Source organism: Pelophylax lessonae (assembly GCF_965119305.1).
Source record: "Pelophylax lessonae genome assembly, chromosome: 3".
NCBI lineage: Eukaryota > Metazoa > Chordata > Amphibia > Anura > Ranidae > Pelophylax > Pelophylax lessonae.
Window position 1 is genome coordinate 200,053,471 of NC_138770.1, and position 14,609 is coordinate 200,068,079.

The 14,609-nt window shown below is 47.5% G+C and overlaps 1 protein-coding gene across 1 annotated transcript in view; it reads right to left on the reverse strand.

Annotated features, from left to right (window-relative positions):
- ING5 (inhibitor of growth family member 5) overlaps positions 1-14,609 on the reverse strand; it is a 42,940-nt gene that overhangs the window by 7,636 nt on the left and 20,695 nt on the right. The window contains exons 4-6 of the mRNA XM_082249992.1: positions 13,288-13,399; positions 13,088-13,175; positions 11,191-11,326 (exon numbers count right to left, since the gene is read on the reverse strand). Of these exons, the coding sequence (XP_082106118.1) occupies positions 11,191-11,326; positions 13,088-13,175; positions 13,288-13,399 (336 nt within the window). The remainder of the gene's footprint in view (positions 1-11,190; positions 11,327-13,087; positions 13,176-13,287; positions 13,400-14,609) is intronic.

Genomic DNA, 14,609 nt, shown 5'->3' on the forward strand with positions numbered 1-14,609 from the left:
GAAGTAAAATCGCCACCAAGAAAGCAACCTTCTGGGACAATGCAAGCAGAGAAATCTCACAAATATTTTCGAAAGGCGTTTTCTGAAGAACCGACAGTACAAAGTGGAGATTCCACGGAGGCAACGGAGACCGCACAGGCGGAGCCAAGTGGTGAGCCCCCTGAACAAAGGTGCGAACCAAGGAATGCATAGCCAAAGAACGTTGAAAGCAAAATTGACAAGGCTGAAAACCTGGCCCTTGATGGTACCCAAGGCCAGACGCTGTTCCACACCTCTTTGGAGGAACGCCAAAATTCGAGCCACCGAAAAAAAACGGGGAGAAACCCCCAGAGACTCAAACCATGCAATGTACAACTTCCAGACATGATGGTAAATCTTCCTAGGAGGTAGATTTTCTAGCTTTTAATAGTGTGGGAAGCACTTGGCTTTCAACAGCCACCAAGCCAGGATGGAAGATCGGCCCTTGGGCCAATAGGTCTTCTCTGAGAGACATTGGCAAATTAGATCCGCGTACCAAGATCAGAGAGGCTAGTCTGGGGCGACTAGGATGACTGTAATTCCTTCTGCTTCGATCCTCCGCAGAAGTCTCGGCAGAAGTTTCAGAGGGGTAAATGTGTATATCAGAGGGTACTGGCCCCAAGGAGCCATCAGTGCGTCTGTGGCGTCGGCAAGAGGATCCCGAGACCTTGCCACGAATCTCTGCACCTTCCTGTTGAGGCGAGAGGCCAACAGATCCATCCCGGAAGTGCACCACCGGAGACACAACTGATGAAACACCTCCGGATGAAGGGACCACTCCCCTTGGTCCAACGCCTGCCAGTTTTCCACCCCTGGAATGTGTACGGCGGAGAGGGCTGGAACAAACCATTCTGCCCATCTTGGAATGTCGGCTACTTTCCGAGCCGCTAGGACACTTTGTGTCTCCTTGGTGATTGACATATGCCACGGTCGTGGCATTGTCCGATTGAATCCGTACCGGACACCCTTGAAGACGAACCGTCCAATGGGCCAGACAAAGTCTGATCGCCTGGACTTCCAGTACATTGATGGGAAGTCTGGACTTCTCCAGAGTACAAACCCCCTAAGCACCTCCCCACCCGACAGGCTGGCATCTGTGGTGACCACTGTCCAGTACAGGGGGAAGGAAGGATTTTCCCTGGCGAAGAGCAGGAGAATGAAGCCACCAGATAAGGAACCCTCTCGTTCCTCACCTCAGCAGAATCAGATTGTCTAGAGACTGGATTCTTGTCCCACTTGGCAAGAATCTCTCTCTGCAGAGGTCTCCTTTGGAACTGTGCAAACAGAACCTCCTCGAAGGTAGACATCAGGCCCAGCACCCTCATGCAATTCCTTAGAGACAACCGACTTCTGGACAACAGAAGTCAAATGGCATCCTGCAGCTTCTGAAACTTGTCCAGCGGAAGAAACACCCTGGCTGAGGCAGAGTCCAGAGGCAGATAGATAGTCCAATATGGCGGAGGGAACCAGAGCAGACTTTTGGAAATTCAATGTCTAACCAAACTTCTGCAGAGTATGCACAATGATGTCTAGGTTGTCCTTTTGTGAACACCTGAGGAGCTGAGACAAGACCAAAGGGTAACGCTACAAATTGATATTGATCCTCACCTACGGCAAAGCCGAGGAAACGCTAATGTCCGACAGCGCTTATGGAGGTAAGCGCCCTTGATATCGATAGAGGCCAGAAGATCCCCTTGATGAAGGGATGCCACTACCGTACGAATGGACTCCATCTGGAATTTCTTTACCGGCACAAAGTGATTCAGGGCTTTGAGGTTCACAATTGGATGAACTTTGCCTTCCTTTCTGGGAACTGTAAAAAGGTTTGAATAAAAACCCTGAAAACTTTCCGAGTTTGGAACCGGTACAATCACCCCTTGTAGTAGCAAATCTTGTACCGCCCTGAGGAGACCACGCAAGTGGTCTGGGGACAAATGCAGATTGGAAGGAAAAAAACCTCTCTGGAGAATAAGACCGAAATTTGATCTTGTAGTCGGATTGAATCAACTCGTGGACCCACCTGTCTTGAATCAGAGAGGTACACGGGTCCAGAAAAAACAAAGACGTCCCCCCACCCCAGATGCGGGTGAGGGGGACTCCCTTCAGGCAGAAGAGGGCTTGTCTCTTGTCTGGAAAACCTGCTCTCGGCTTACCAGGCCAGGGCCTCTTGGAACCTCCGGAGACAGTCCTAATGGATTTGGATCCTCCAGAGAGGCATCACAGATAAACTGTAACCCCTGGACCAACTGATCCGCCAGCTCCGCAAAAGCAGGGGGAAGCTGTTCCCCCCTCCAGATCCTGGCACAAAAGCTTAGCCCTTTCTGTCAAGGTCTGGGACACCCAGGCATAGGTGAACACTGGCCTAAGGACTGAAGTGGCCATAGTAAAACATGTGCCGAACCAAGGTCTCTGCTTTCCTATCAAAAGGGTCCTTAAAAGCCGGAGGGTCCTCCAGCGGAATTAGAGGGAATTTGTTCAGCCTGGAAACCTGAGAATCCATCACAGGTGGGACCGTCCACATTTTTAACAGGGACTCTTCAAAGGGGTACCTTCTAGCAAAACGCTTAGGAACCACCACATTGCGTTTATGGCAACCCCACTGATTTGCGACAATTTTGTCACAATAGGCAGGAAAAGGAAAAACCTTTGCCGCTTTTGAGGATTTTCGGGTGCCGAAAATTACCAGCGCCTCCCATGCAGTGCATCCTTCATTTTTAAATTTTCCTACACTGATACAATCAGTGAATCCACCAGCGCTTATTCATGCGTGGCTGTAGTGGAAGAGGAATCCTCCTCACTATCCGAGCACTCAAGATGCGTGGAAGCAGACCCAGTAGGGTGACTCGCGTCCGTAGTGGCCAGATCAGACTCAGAACCTGAGGAGACAGAGGAGGTAGGTGAAGGCGATGGATGTTTTTTGCTGGTCCTTTTTTACAGGACCAAATCAACCTTGGACACGAAGGACTTCAGAGCCGCCGCCACTGCAGACAGGGTGGACTGGGACCCAGAAAGGCCAGCTGTCTCTGAGATAGGATCAGGTGGTGAAATTTGCTCCAGGAACTCCATGTTAATCAGGGAACCACCATGCAAAAGTAGAAAAAAAAAAAAAAACAAAAAAAAAAAAAAAAAACACTGCTAATTGACCCCACCCCCTGCGCTCACGGCACTACAAGTCCCAGCACAGGTGAATCGCTGCTATAGCAGAGAGAAGGAGATCTCACAATAACTCGCCACCCCCGGTCAGCACAGAGCAGAGCGCTGGATACTGTACACTATACGGCGATCAGAGAGAAATAGTAAGTCCAGGGTCAGCACTAGAGGTCCATCGCCACCAGTCACCGCCCACAAGGCTCCAAAAACATGACCGGGACTTTAGTCAATGGGAAACCACCAAGAAAATCCCTGCCGGACTAAACAAACCGCCGTTAAATACAGCCAGCCAGCCATCCACGGCAAATTGGTGGCTGCGCGCGGCTCCCGGGACCCACAGGGAACACCAAGGACATTATTACAGGAAAACAACTCCCCCTAAAAATAGCGCATTCGGCAGTCCGGGGGTGTGACCCCCCCAGCCCCCGCTCGACACCCCACAGGCGATCCTGGACAGGTATGGCCACCCCCTAGGGGGGGGGGGGGGTGCTAGGTGTAGGTATATGGGGGGTGGTCCCCGATATTTGGGTGGGTAGGGACGCTGTAAAGGAAGGAGGGGAACCCGGGGGTCAGACTGTCCCAGGGAGGGACCACACCGACAGGCCACGAGGGGGAGGTGGGACACTATTTACCATACCATGGAACTGGGTGGGCACCGCTCCAGGCAGACCACCTCTCCATCGGAATGGGGGTGCTGCAGGCCAGGAGTCATGCTGCGACTCAGGCCTGGACCAGGTCCTTTGCACCCTTGCGAGACGTTTAACTCGTAGGCCAGCCCCTGTCCAGTGGGGCTATGTCACGGCTGATCTAGCACGGAGCTGAGGTCTGCACGCGCTCGCTGGCCGGACTGGAAAGATCGTAAGAATCAAGAACATCAGTCCGTCGCCCAGTCCAGCAGTTGATTGTAATTCTCACAGGAACGAGGAAAAAAAATCAGTTTAAAAAAGAGAAAATACTAGGACCAGAGATTCCAGCAAGGAACTAGGTCCTTACTCCTTACTAGGCAGAAAAAAAAAAAAAAAAAAAAGAAGAAGAATGCAGGAAGTGGGAGTACACCCCCTGAGACTGCCCCATAGGTGTGGTAAAGCTTTTTCCTGCCTAGTGTCCTACTCCTGTAGGGGTCAGCAAAACGCAATGGTCAAGAAGATTCTGGAGCTGTGTCAGTCAATGAACAACAGAGAAATCCCAGTTTTTCTTCCTTATTTTGCAGTATTCAGTGCTGTCTCATGACTTCAATTCCTCTTCCTGCTGAGTCCAAGAGCAGCAAGTGGGTGCGGTTACTGAAAGCTAGTAACATCACTTCCAGGAAGGGGCACTGTTCCTGTGTGGCCAGTGGGCATATACAGGATGGGAGGAGCTGATCATAGGTTCTCGCCCAGTGTTCTCTCATCAGTAAGGATGCATTGTACATCCTAATTCATGAGAAAATGAAGAAATAGCTCACACGGGATAGGAGGTGCAGTGCACATATACAGTATAGCTGTGCTGGGCTTTGAATGAAGACTACCATAAGAGAAGGGAGCACGGAACTGTCAGTGTAGCTGGAAATGCTCTGGGGGGTCTCACTCAGCTCACAATCTACAATGATCACTATACATTAAAAGAATAGTACAGGCAACCACACTAAATCTAAGTTTTCACCAGTGCGACTTATCATGCGATATAGGACACAGCCACGTGACAAGTTACAGCCCATTGATTTCAATAGCACCCGTTCCCAACTATGCGACTTTGAAAATCAGTGACTTTGAAAAATGGGATTTTTGACTTACTGTAAAAGCCATTTCTCTGATGTTCATTGACGGACACAGCTCCTTATCTTCTTGACCATTAGTTATATTGCCCCCCCTACAGAAGTAGGACACTATGCAGGAAAAAGCTTGACTACGCCTATGGGGCAGTCACACTCCCACTCTCAGCTATATGCACTCAGTTTTGTTACAAGCAGTGTCAGAAAAAAGCTGTATCCGTCAATGTACATCAGACAAAATTAATTTTTCAGTAAGTCAAAAATCCCATTTTCTCTTTCAATCATTGACGGACACAGCTCCTTATCTTCTTGACCATTAGGATGTCCCAAAGCAGTGTCAAACATGAAGAGTGGGAACAGCAAGAAAAAATTCCCAAGGCTAAACCGTAGCCAACCAGGTAACATTTAGCTCAACCATAAACAACTGGAGCTCACCTGAAAAACACAGTACACCCTCAAAGAGGCCCAGGTCCTCTAAACAGCAGCCTGCAAAAGCTTGCGGCCAAAAGAAGCATCTGCAGATGCCATTACATCCACTTTATAGAAATTTGTGAAAGTGTGCACATACGACCAGGTGGCCACCTTGCAAACCTGCATCACTGACGCCTGATGACAGAAGGCAGTAAGCACCTGAGTAGAGTGCGCCTTAACAGGGAAAGGAGGAACCTGACCCCTAATTGAATAGGCCTGAATCCCCTGCTGTCTGACCCATCTGGAAATCTTCGCAGCAGAAGCGGCCAACCCTTTCCGAGGTCCATCCGTGAGTATATAGGGAGTCTAACTTCCTAAAAGACTCCGTAGCTGTCAGATACACCCTGATTGCCCGAACCACATCCAGGAATTGCAAGGCAATTTCCTTAGGATGTTTAGGCCTGGGACATAGGAAAGGCAATACAATGTCTACATTCAAATAGAAATCAGAGATGACCTTTGGAAGGAACGACGGACAGGGACGAAGAACCACCTTATCTCGAACCACCAGGTAAGGTGAAAGACAAGACAATGCCGCCAGCACCGATACCCTGCGCGCAGCAGTAATAGCCACCACAAAAAGGCCACCTTCTGTGACAACGTAAGCAGGGGAACCTCCCGAATATTTCTGAAGGGAGGTTTCTGGATAACAACCAAACTGAGGTCCCACGGGGCAATGGAGACCGCACTGGAGGAGCTAAGTGTTGAACTCCCTTGAGAAAGGTACGCACCAAGGAATGTGTTGTCAATAGATCTTCCTAGAGGTCGTTTTTCAAGCCTTGAACAGCGTAGGAATCACCAATTCAGACAAACCTCCATCCTTCAGCACCTGGCTTTCAAAAGCCAAGCCATTAAAGCCAGCAACTGTAAAGCAGGATGGAAGATGTGCTGTCCCAAGGGCCAATTTTCCTTGAGAGGAAGTCTCCAAGGAGCATAGGCACCAGCTGTACCGGATCGGCGTAGCAAGACTGGCAAGGCCAGTCTGGAGCCACTAGAATGACCGGAATCCCTTCTGTCTCAATCCTGCACAAGAGTCTTGGCAAAAGTTTGAGAGGGGTGAAGGCGTAAATCTGACGATACTGACTCCAAGGAGCCAGTAATGCGTCTGTGGCATCGGCCAGAGGATCCGGAGACTGTGCCACAAACCTCTGTACCTTCCCTGGAATGTGTACAACAGAGAGGGCTGGAACGTAGCGGTCTGCCCACCTTAGAATGCCAGCTACTTTCCAAGCCCCCAGGACACCTCTTGTGGCCCCTTGGTGATGAGCATAGACCACGGCCGTGGCACTGTTCAATTGAATTTGTACCGGACACCCCTGAAGACGAATTGTCCAATGATCCAGACAAAGTTGATCGCTCTGAGTTCCAGTACAATAAATCGGCAGTCTGGACTCTTCCAGAGTCCAGACCCCCTGAACACATCTGTGCCGAGGATGCCTCCCCATCCAGACAGGCTGGCATCTGTTGTGACAACCGTCCAGTATAGGGGGGAGAAGGATTTTCCCTGTGGAAGTGCCGGATAACGAATGCACCTCTAAAGACCGTGGATTCTTGTCCCATTTCACCAAAATCTCTTTTTGCAGAAATCTCGTGTGGAACTGTGCAAACAGAACCACCTCGAAGGTAGACACCTCTGAAGGTTCAGAAACCAACCAAACTCCCTCAGAGTAATTTCCAAGTTGTTCATCAGAGCAGTCGGAGGCTCCACTTGCAGAAGAAGATCATCCAGGTACCCTCGCACCGCGATCCCCGTCGACACAACTATGATAGCACCGAGGCCAACACTTTTGTGAAGACCAAAGGTGCGACCAAGGGCCAATGTAACAAACTGATAATGTTCCTCGCCCACAGCAAAGCAGAGGAAATCCCCCTTATGTAGGGACGCCACTGCCGTGTGAATGGACTCCATTCTGAACTTCTGTACCCGCAAAAAGCAGTTTAGCGCCTTGAGGTCCAGAATTGGACGTACCTTGCCTTACTTCCAGGGAACTGTAAAGAGGTTTGAGTAAAAATCCCTGAAAACATTCCGAAGTCAGAACCTGAACAATCACCCCATGAAGTAACAAGTCTTGCACTGTCCCAAAGAGACCCCGTAAGCGATCTGGGGACAGGTGCAGGTAGGAAGAGAAGAACCTTTTTGGAGGATGAGACTGAAACTCGATCTTGTAGCTGGACCAAATTACTTCGTAGACCAACTTGTCCTGTACCAGGGTGGTCCATGGATCCGGAAACCAGCGAAGACGCCCCCCCCACCCCCGATACCAGCGACGGCGCCCCTCTATGCAGAGGAAGCCTTGTCAGCAGGCCTGCAAATGCCCGCTTGCCAGACCAGGTCCTCTTGGAACCTCCAGTGGAGGCCCTGAAGGGCTTTGATCCCTTGTCTTGAGACCCTGATGGACAAAAAGGCCTCTTATGAGCCGAGAAGAATGGCCCACGTCTACGACGGGGCTCCTAGCCTTTGGCAGCCTGCGGAAGAAGAGTACTCTTCCCCCCTGTGAGACCCTTGATGAGGTCATCCAAGAAAGCCCCAAACAGAAGAAGATCACCCAACAAGGGGAGATCAGATAAGGTCTTTTTAGAAGTCTAGTCCGCAGACTGTCAGAGTTTGCGACACCAGGGCAATAGTAAATACCGGACTAGGTGCCGAACTAGCCACAGTGAACATATGGCAGGACAGAGCCTCTGCCCACCTATCAGCCGGATCTTTAAAGGCCCGGGACTCCTCAACCGGAATCAAGGTAGCTTTATTTAACCTGGAAACTGGCGAGTCCACTACAGGTGGGACCGTTCACTTTTTAAGCAGGGAATCCTCATAAGGATACCACATAGCAAAATGCTTAGGGGAGACAAGGGTGAGTTTTGGACAACCTCACTGTTTTGTGACAATGTTGTCAAAGTAGGCGGAAAAGGTGAACGCCCTCACCGCTTTGGAAGGACTGTGGGTGCCAAAAGGGACCAGCGCCTCCAACGCAGCATCAGCCACATCCTCCATTTTTAAAGTTTCACACACTGACATTGTATCCACCAGCACCTTTCAATGTGCAGCCAGAGAAGCAGGGGAACCATCCTCACTATCGGAGCAGGCAGGGTGCGTGGATGCAGACCCAACAGGGTGACTCGCGTCCGCAGCGGAAAAATACTGATTCAGGATCTGTGAGGCAGGGGAGGGCGGGGGGCGCTATATACTAAGCTCACTGGGAAAACATAACAATCACGTGAGGGCCGCCGAATGTGATCCCGCAAAGGAGACGCCGACCAAGGGCCCATGAATAATCCACCTACTAGGCCCCACAAAAAAAAAAAAAAAAAAAACCACACACACACACACACACAACACACAAGGGGGGTCACCCTCCGAGCCCCTCCATAGAGGCCCACATAATAGGAAATAGCCCCCTTAAAAAGGGGGCCACCCGCCACAATGCGAACGTGCAGACTGGGTGCCCTGATGGGCCCACAGCGCTAAAAAGGGGCAAGTGTCCTACACAATAATGGTGGCATGGCTGCCATCAAAAAAAGAAACCGCCCCCACAGTGCCACCCCTCAAAGGGAGGCGCCAAGCTGGCCACATGGCCTAGTAGGCCACAGGCCGAAGCCTAAATTTTTGTGGAGGCCAAGCCGCAAGCGCATGGATCCCAGCCAGGCAGAGAGCTTTGGTAACCTCACTGGGGCTGCCCCCCAATGGAGGTGCCTTACTCAGCCGCACGGCTGAGTAGGCCGTAAGCCGCGACCTAAATTTTTGCGGACACCCAGCTGTTTGGGCGCGAACCTCAGCAGAGCCGACCACCCAGGGGTAGCGGGGGGGAAGGTGGAAACCCAAATGGAGGATAGTGGCTTCAGCCACCCTCACTGGGGTCGTCCCACATAACTCCCGACCAGTAGGCCGCAAAGCAGCTGCCTACATTTTTGACCTGATCCGCAGGGCTAAACCATCCGCTCCCCCAGCCCAACAACTGCAGCAGGGAGCCCAGAGTCATCCCTGCCCTAGTCACCAACTCCCAGGGGGGGTGAGGAAACCTGCTCAACCCCCTGTTGCGCACCAGGAAAAACCCGGTAAGCAGCAACTCCAAAAAGCCCCCCTTAAGAGCATGTGGCAAAAGCCAGCTCAAAACCTCACCCTGGGAGGAGGGGGTCGGAACACCCACAGTGACCACCAAAATTTTAGAGGGGCTGGGGGGTGAGAAGGGGAACACGGTGGTCCCACCGTTCCAGGGAGGGGCCTACATCCACCCCAAAACCCTCCTGGGGGGAAGAGGGGGGACAGCTACTTACCATACAAGGAACTGGGTGGACACTGCTTCTGACAGACCACCGCTCCATCCGAATGTGGATGGCTATCAGCCAGGAGGAGGGCTGTGACTCAGGCCGAGGCCAGTTTGCATGCGCCCTCGCAAGACATTTAACTCACAGGCCAGTGGGGCTATGTTGCGGCCGACCTAGCGTGGAGCCGAGGCCTGCGCGCGCTCTGGCCAGACTGGGGGGACCCTCTGGATCTAGATTGCCCAGTCCGGTAGTTGATTGTAGATTCTCACAGGAACAAAATAACAAAAAGATGAAAAAAGGTCCATTTAAAAAGAAAAAAAATAAATAAAAATTGCCAGGACCAGAGAGATCCCAGCAAGGAACTAGGTCAGTATACCCAATGGTCAAGAAGATAAAGCACTGTGTACATCAATGTACGAAAGAGAAAAGGTGCCTGCACTACTTTGATGCGATTTTGATCCAGAGAGTATAAAGTTGGATCAAAGCTGCACTCTAGCCCAGTGGCTGTTTCCACTAGTACAACTCTAAGTTGTGCGACTTTGAGTGCCGCTTTGATCCAACTTTACACTTTCTGGATCAAAGTCGCATCAAAGTAGTGCAGGCACCTTTTCAAAGTCACTGATTTTCAAAGTGGAATAGATTAGAACGGGTGCCATTGAAATCAATGGGCTGTGACTTGTCATGCGTCTGTGTGTCCAAAGTCGCATGACTAATTGCACTTATGGAAACTGAGCCTAAAACTCCTTACTCATATGTAATGAGCAATAGAAAATCGATCTGTATCCTTCTAAACTTTCAAAAATGTTCCTTTGTACATTTCATTTCTTTCATATATTGCACCCCCCCCTCAGGAGAAGCTGCTAGCCTAAACGAGGCTATGAAGACAGGAGATTACGTTCTGTGAAGGATAGGAGGGATGGGGTGGGGCTGGGCAGGTCTAGGCATGTCTGTCTAAGAAAGACTGACAACCTTTTCAGGAAGTTAAAGACAGCTTAGCAAATTTAGATAAAAGGGAGCTAGCGTTGTCGGTGAAGAACAGGAAGAAGCTAATTGTCTAGCTTAGATAAGACTTTCTAAGCTACACAAGCAGCTAGCTAGAAAATGAAATATATCAAAAGATAAAAGATATTTAACATACTATTAATGGGAAAATTTTCATTTTTGACTGGAGCAAAAATTTACTCGCCTGTCCAGCTGCATTGGAGGTCATCTTGCTGAATGTTCTTGCACATTTGAAACTTTAGGAAGCAAGTATCAGCATCCCCTGCTACACTGTGATTTCATTTGCCAGCTCCTTCATCACTACAGCATGTAGCAATGTAGGGGGCCAGGAAACAAACTTAAGGGGGAGCAGAGAATCGTGTGTGTGTGTGTGTGTGTGTGTGTGTTTTTAGCAGGATTACAGCTAAAAATATAGTCATTAAATAGAAATAGCTTAGAGGATTATAGCTGTAGTCAGCAACCAAACGGTATAACTTTCAAATTGTTATTGAAACCTTTTTTGTATTGCAAGAGTAATATTTTAATAAGACACTTACATCTGGATTGTCACAGCCAATCATTTCTCCATAGGACACCTGGTGACACAAGCAGTAGGTGGGTTCGTTGGGATCTACAGGCATATCAAGGACATCAGAAGGATGTACAGACAATACTGCCTCTGAGAACGCTGGACTGGAAGATAAAAATACATCATACAAAAAGGTCTTTGGTGGTTGTAATCAAGAACAAAAAAAACAAAAACAAAAAAAAATAAAACCCACACAGCTGATCAAGGTACGCAAGTATTACTACAGTGACAACTTGCAGACTTGTCAATACTAACTTCCTGTACAAGACTCCACACACACACCAAAATTTTGCTACTGCACGGTCGTCCAGTTCTGGGAGGGCGTCAATAGAAGTTCTCCCAGAGCCTCGTCCACTGCAGCACACCTTGGGTGCGCTCTGTGTTCTTGGAACGCAGCTGATTGCAGATCTGGGTAAAGGGCCAATCACAGAGGCCCTTTACCATGTGATCAGCTGTGTCCAATCACAGCTGATCACATGTAAACGGACTTGCTGGTTATCGGCAGTCCTTTCCTCCCGCGCTGTATCTGTGGGAGTAAAGGAGAGCAGTTAACCAGCAAGCCTGTCAACACATTGTTTACACGGATAATCAGGGCCGCCTCATTAGTGCCCATCGGTGAAGAAGAAAAATTACTTATTAGCAAAATTTTATAACAGAAACTAAGAAAAACATAAAAACTTCATATGGATACAGTGTTGCATGACTGTGCAATTGTTATTCAAAATACGACAGCACTGAAAGCTGAAAATTTGCCTGGACAGGAAGTGAAAGTGTCAGGTAGGCAAGTGGTCAATATATAATGCACGCACACACTATTTACTTACATACATTCAAAATTCTGTGAGGTTTCTGCACAGTGCTATATGGGTGTCTTAGAAATTACCCAAACACGTGTGAAAGCTGCCAACCCTTTAGTAAAAATACTACATGCCTCTCTGTCGTCCTCCAATTGCTTCAATAACATTGAAGCACAACACAAAAATGTGCAGCTCCACAGTTCCAACTTAAATCTACATGCTTGTTTTAGGTCAGTGACTCAAGGTATGGTAGTTAGAAAGTCAAAACAAGCTAGGCTTTTTCAGAAGCAGGCCAGCAAAGACCTCCATTGACATTAGGTTTGCTCATATATCAGCGGAAAGTAACATCCAATGCAATCATATGATTTGTCACACATCATTCACTTCATACTATTGAAGAAAAAATGCTAAACCCGCGCTAAGTGAAATAAATATAAAGTTAAAATATTACAGCAGCTGCTCACCAAGTAAAATCCTCGGATATATAGCAAAAACAAGAAAAAAACAGCGCTTGCAAAAAATACCAACTAATACTTCATATAACTCATGAATAAATGCATGATAAGCATCCAACCATAAAAAGTGCAGAGTGTTAATAAATACCATTAACTAGTGAAAAATGGATTGCTTGTTTGCACAGCATTTGGACTTTATTCACCAATTGTCATTTTTCTTTGATTGCACATCAAAAGCACTGGTAAACTTTTCATCCACTGATGATTTTTTTATCACTAGTTAATGGTATTTATTAACAATCTGCACTTTTTATGGTTGAATGCTTATCATACATTTATTCATGAGTTATATGAAGTATTAGTTGGTATTTTTTGCAAGCGCTGTTTTTTTTCTTGTTTTTTCACTTCATACTATTGTCTGGCAAATGGTTTAAAGTATTGAAGCCATTTCATCAGAACAACTAGGCACCTAACATTTCCAGAAAAAGGTCAGCAATAGCATCCTCCACATTTCTATTTGTAAAGGCGTGAACTAGTGGTTTGCACTTCATACGTGGCTAAATATTTAGAATTCATTTGAGTGCTTGCTTTGCTGTTCCTGACATCTCCTCACCCTCCTTTTAATTTCTTCTTCTTTACAGTGTCCTCTTCTGATACCCTACGGCCTCGGGAACCTCGTTTGTCTTTTTGTGATCGATTCTCTGCAAAAAAATAAAATAAATGAATAGACACAATTTTATGTTCTGAAATGAGAAAAATACATTATACTGATCTGGTATAAAACAGGGGACGTATTGAAAAAAAGACACTTGCTTTTTATTCCACGTCCAGATGGACTGTCAAATTCTGTTCCTTCCAATTTTTCTTTAAGATCAGCCTCAAATCGTGCCAGGTCTGCATCTAGCCGTCTGATGTGTTTATCCACCTTTAAAAGGGGAATAAAGAATTGTAATTGGTGGAGGTAGAAGAATCAAGATTGATCAAATAAGCATCCAATGTACCCCCAATTTACCATGCTGGGGACGAAACACCATCAAACTGGTGTGGATAATGCTAATACCGAACACCATCTTTTATTGTATTTATTAGCATCCTCATCTGTGTACCTTTCATAAAAATAACTGTTAACCGATTGGTTATGCCTCCCGAATATTCGAGCCAAGCTATACTAAAAAAAGACTACCTCGTGGTCACGAAGGGCCCCTCAGTTGGTGGACCCAGAATCAGGCTCCTAGTAACAAAGCCAAAATACTTTAAAAGCAGAATTCTGGGATCGACCTAACTAATCTTAAAACTGCTCCCATCCCCTTTTTAACACCTAAAAATCGTTGCTTCTCGGTTTTCTAGGATGGCTGCAATACAAGCCCTACCCCGAAAATAAGCCTTAGTAAAAATTCTGGTAAAATGATGTAGTCCATGCTGTAAAAAAAAAAAAAAATGATATGATGTCCAGGGTTTGTCTTTATGTAACATTATTGTAGAAAATACCTTATTTACAGCACTGCTGGACACTCATGTGACCCGTCTGAGCTCTCCTCTCGACTGACGTCAGCGCCCCCCTCCCTCTGCAGTGCTCGGAGCAGGGCTGACGTCAGTGGGGATCTCGGCATCTCCCTCAACAGTTCTCGGAGCAGAGAAGAAGAGCTCCGGCTTAGCACGAATGCATTATTTGTAGCCACAATTAATACAAGACCTGGATTTTAAATTCAGGGAAATACGAGATATATATATATATATATATATATATATATATATATATATATATATAAATAGGCACCTCTGCATTTCTGTCAGAAAATTGTTGCAATTCCAAATGTATAGGCCTTTTCATGTTTATTTCTTTTGTTTGTAGGACACAAAAGAAAGTGGAGAGACATAAAGCCAAATCTGACACATGCCACGCAAAACTCCGAAAGGGGACTGGACAAAATGATTGGCACCCTCAATTTAATATTTGGTAACACACCACATGGAAATAAAGAACTAAAATCATTCACTTCCTGTTTACAATCAATGAGTTTCTTACACCTCTCTACTGGAATTTTGGGCCACTCTTTTGCAGTGGCGGCTGGTGCTCAAAATTTTTGGGGGGGGGGGGGGGGGGCGCAAAAAGAAAAATGTAATAGGTATTGCTT